This window comes from Haplochromis burtoni, unplaced genomic scaffold (assembly GCF_018398535.1).
Source record: "Haplochromis burtoni strain Fernald_Lab_line unplaced genomic scaffold, NCSU_Asbu1 Contig_2063, whole genome shotgun sequence".
Lineage (NCBI taxonomy): Eukaryota > Metazoa > Chordata > Actinopteri > Cichliformes > Cichlidae > Haplochromis > Haplochromis burtoni.
This window is the reverse complement of record NW_024584424.1, coordinates 11,868-16,848: the sequence shown is the minus strand read 5'-3', so window position 1 is coordinate 16,848 and position 4,981 is coordinate 11,868. Positions and strand designations below refer to the sequence as shown.

Genomic DNA, 4,981 nt, shown 5'->3' with positions numbered 1-4,981 from the left:
GGTTGTCTTTTGCGCTAGTAATGTTGTGGAGTTGTATTTTGTCTCGCATCAATTATATCGTCGGTTATATCGTTATCGCAAATTTTCAAATATATATCGTGATAAATATTTTTGGCCATATCGCCCTGCTCTAATTGTAACCAATAAAAAAAAAAGTTTTCCCCTTTACTTACGGTCCTGAGTGGTCCAACATTCTATTCAACCCAGTTGTTGGGAAGATTTGTTTCAGTTACTGGTAATTCCATAATAAGCTATTTTTTTGTACAGTAATTTTACTTTATCCAATGAAGCCATGTAAAAAGTTTACCTTAATAAAATTACAGTACCTCCAAGTAGATAGGCATTGGCCAAATTTGGTGCTCGTCCAGTGACCCTGATTTTTACAGCTATTCTTTCATTACATCTTCAATACAGGAGCGAACCACCAACTCCAAGTGTCACACAGTTATGTCAAAAGCTTGCTATACTTCTACTTCAAAACAAAAGTATTTTTATTTCTTTATATTTATATTTTTTAATAAAATATTTCAAAATATTCCTGATGCTGATGAGAAGAATCGCCAATATGGACAGGCTTTTACACGGTACTTGTCTCATTCAGACAGGATTTTATTCTATATGCAATAAAAAGTCATCTACCTCACATGTGCCCAATTAACCAAACAAGCATGTCTTGCAAAATCCACTAATCAATATTTAAGTTGCTTTCTTATGAATGCATTACAATTATGAAAAGTAAATTTGCCTAGTTGTAGAATCATGATAGCATTCCTGCATACAATACATTAACATTTTAATTGAGTAGTGTGAGGTGTACAGCGTTGAAATCATGGACAAAATATATGGTTTTGTATTTCACATGAATTGTCTTTACTCACCTTTGGTACCTCAATCTCCCAGATGATCAGCCCAGTGCTTGAGGCAGCATGGTTGCCCTTACTCTCTAGGGCACCCATAGTGCATCCGCTATCCACAGAGTCCATACTGTTTACATCAGAACCTGGCAATGGAAACAATCAATCTCAGCATGACAGCATCTGAATTTTCAGATTCCCGGCATCATCAGTTTTGATCTTGTCACTGTCCTAATTTACATGTTTGTTAACAGGCATCACATTCTTGGGCACTTCTTTGACCCACTGCTCGATAACCGGGAATACACTGCAAAAAAAAGGCCAAATGAGCCTCTATATGTTCCGAGTTATGAGTTTGTGTAACAAATTACTACTAATACTGCATCTGCTGATGTACACCACATTTCTTAACTCACTGTTATCATTCTTCAAATAAAAAATAAAATAAAAATTAGCTATCATGACAAACATAAAAGTCAGTGAGAGAGAATCTCACCTCCAGATTGATCCGTCTCTACTTCACATGTCCCATGAGCTCCATTCCTTACACCTACTGCATTTAGCCCCTTTATCTCACACGCTGCATCCAAAGAGTCTTCTTCAGTTGCAGACAAAACTAAGCCCTCTGTCAAACTCTCAGCCTGCACCTGTCCCTGTGCCGCTTCTCCTGCAGAGAGGTCTGTAAGCTGGATCACATCACTTTGGTTGTCAAACAAGCTGCTTTGAAGATCCTCGCTGCTAATGCCATCCTCAGAGTGGCAGGTGCTGCAGGCTGAGTCCTCGGCCAGCGGAGCAGCCTCGTCACCTTTTAGTTTAATGTTCAACACAGGTGAGGTTTGTGCTTCTTGGGGCAGCTGTGTTGACCAGTGGCTGCTGTGAACAGCATTTTTCTGATGATTTATGTGACTGACATCAACAGATTTCCATACTGGAGATGAGGAGCAGCCATTAGGCACTGCTTGCGCTTCTTTTTCTGTTGCCTCTCTACAATCACAGCCTACCTGAGAAGGGCTTGTCGAGAGATGATGGTGTTTCTGTGTTGCTATGATTGGCTCGAGCTCTGGGTATAGTCCACCACTACTGCAGCTAGGCAGACTTTTGTCCACAACCTGGCAACTTGTGACACTAAGGACTTCCTGGGTGGCAGCTGAGATGACCTTAGTTATAAGTCGAGCAGCAAGATCCTCAAGATCATGCTCCTCTCCAGGGCTACCGTGTACCAATATGTCCTCTGGTGTTACTGCTGTTGTGTTCTGGACAATACTTAGGGATGTAGAGAGCAGGACTGGGTCAGTTGGTGTGCTGGACAGAATGTGTTGGTGAAAATCCGGCACTGGTGGAGGTGTATCCAAAGAGTCTGCTTCTGATGGGTCCACCCTCTCTACATTGGATGCATGCTCATCCCAACCAATCATTTCATCTTGTGTATTATTAGTGCTGTGGTTCTTTGCAACTTCCCCCTCTGGGTCTGGTCTCTCTGCACCAGAAAGCAGCGATGTTGTGGGAAAGGAGCTGGTGACTTTGGTAGACTGATAGGAAAATGTGGCTCTTTCTAGATCAGATACTGGATCTTTCACTAGGTTGAGCTCTGTTCCCAAGGCAAGTGACAAGCTCCTCTCTGGGTCTTTACGGTCTTTTGATGATACCTGTAAGCTGTCATCTTTATCAAGTGATGGCAGTGCTGACTGTGGAGGCCTATGGACTCCTTGTTTCATTCTCTCAGAATTACATGAAAACTTTTCAGAACTTTGTGCCAGTGACGGTGATGCTTCAGTGTGCTGGAAATGGATCTGTGAAATGTTTTCATGTTGTGTTCTCTGGTTACTGGCATTTGGAGGTCTGTGAATGGGGCCGTCTGTGTCATTTGTGGGGGATACAGTGTCTTTCTCCACCAAACCATTGCTACCATCTGCTGAAGATGTTTTAAGGTCCGTAGTGGTTGGAGTTCCCTCAGTCCTGTCATGGTTGATGAGCCGCTCTCTCTTTCGTGAGATGTACCACCACCATCCAATCAGTGCGAGTACTCCGGGCAGTGTATAGGGTACAACAGAGCGAAACCTCAGTGGCATTTCCTCAAGACACTAGCAGCTACACCTGAAAGCCACAACAGCACACAAACATTTGTATGAGGAACATTTCAAGCTAAATGCAACTTCTTACGGATGTGTGAAAACCATGCTTATTGACTACAGGCTGATTTAGAAATGAATTCTAGTCAGAAATTAAATTCTAGAATTCCTGACATTAAGAGAGTTGCTTGAACACAAGTGGTAAATTTGATGTCAACCTTGAAATGTATTTTGATTCACCAATTACATTCCTGTTTGATGTTCAACTTCTATTCATCTAAATAACGTCTTGGATGTTCCAAGAGAAGAAAAGGGTACAAGGTCTTTGTCAGGGGAGGTATAGTATGTGTATTATAGTAATTTTATTGGTACTACAGCCACACTTTATAGCTATGAATAAATGGCTGAGGTCTAAAGAGAGATGCAAATGATGCCATGCTTAAAAACAAAAACCCAAGCATAAACTTTAGGAAGTATAGTTTTAACAAGCTCTGGATAACTGCAGCTGTTCTGTTATCCTGCACAGCTGTTACAGTTTCATCCGACAGCTTTGGATGTTTGTAAACTACGCAGTCAATCATTGCATTATGTAACTAAGCAGTGGATGTAAATGGCATTTGCAGGTGAGTTTAGCTTTCTGCTCCTTGTAGATGACATCATTATTTTCCTCCTGTGGCATAAACTGAAATCTGTGGAGTATAGTGCAAGTGGAGCCGACTAGCGTTGACTAACAATTCCAAGGAATTGAACTACTGAGAAACAGATTAGACTCACCTTCCTATTCAGAGCTCAGATGTGATAAATTGTCACATTAGAAAAGACGACAAGTGTTGAGCTATAAAACATTAAACTCACAGGTTTACAAGAGTACTCATTTTCTGCCAGTATTTCGCTCTTGTGACAAACTACCCGTCTCAGTTATACCCTGCCTCTGGCGCCACAGCAGCCAGGATTGCTTCAGTCTTCATGTGACAAATGGGCAGAGGTCTTGTCATGTTTGCAACAATATTGCATTTTGTTCTATTTTTAATGGTGCCCTTGGTCTGTGCTGTAGATGAGAGAAAGACTGGAGCAGCCTCCTAGCAGATAATATGAATTTCAAAATCCTGTGTCATCTTGTTCTCAAATGATCACATTAACAAGATTTGGCTTTATGCTTGCATTCCATCATGGACCTGCCACTCAATCTCAATTTGTAAATAAGGTTGATCTGGTTCCTTTTCCCTGCCCATTATTCCTCAAGTGAACCTCCAGTGCAAGTGGAATTCTTGCTTTTTGTGTTTGTTTGTTTGTCTTTTTAAAATGCTGTGCTAAACTGCAACTGCTAAATGTGAATGAGGAATTCTATTGTCCCATTACTGAGGTTTCATTTAAATCTTTACAAAACGGCAAAGACCAGGCCCACAGGGCATCCCACACATGCTTTATAAAACAATTTGGAAGAAACCATTTCTACTTAGAATACTAAAAAAAAAACCAAAAAAAAAAACAACTCCCAACCCTGCCCAGGCTTGTTTTTCAAAGTACCAGATTCATTATTATGCACATTGGCTTGTTAAATATCTTCAAACTTCTGTCAGTTACTGTCCAGACACAGAAGCAGTTTTACCCTCAAGCAGCACTCCAAGAGTGAAAACGTCCACCTGGGTGTTATTTACTTTTAGGGAATAGTATTGTATTTTGTTTTAGTTTAATACAATTTTTCTTCTTCTTAGACATTTTGTGTGCAATAATATAATTTAAAAAAAAAATAACAGAATAAAATCCAGGTAACATGACTTTGATTACACAGAAATTTTGAAGGAGTAGGTAATGGATAATAGGAAGGGGTGAGAATTGCTAAGAATTTAGTTTATTCTGGTAGATTCTGATTCTCTCATCTATATCACTCATTGATTCCTTAACTGGGATCTCATCTTCTTTGCTTTGACAGTGACCACCATTGCTAAGCAGCATATCAACTAGGGCTGCTACGATTTGTCGACTAGTCACGATTACGTCGACTATCAAAATCGTGTCGTTTGAAGCTTTGTAAGATCGCAAAAGACGCAGGAATAA

General features: G+C 40.4%; 1 protein-coding gene across 2 annotated transcripts in view; it reads right to left on the bottom strand.

Annotated features, from left to right (window-relative positions):
- Nucleotides 1–878: 878 nt before the first annotated feature.
- Nucleotides 879–4,981, bottom strand: part of LOC102310041 (A-kinase anchor protein 1, mitochondrial) — a gene marked incomplete at its 3' end in the record, with an annotated part of 10,057 nt that continues 5,954 nt past the window's right edge. For both annotated transcript variants that reach the window (XM_005952725.3, XM_005952726.3), the window contains 2 exon segments: nt 879–1,000; nt 1,351–2,948. In XM_005952725.3, the coding sequence (XP_005952787.2) occupies nt 879–1,000; nt 1,351–2,923 (1,695 nt within the window).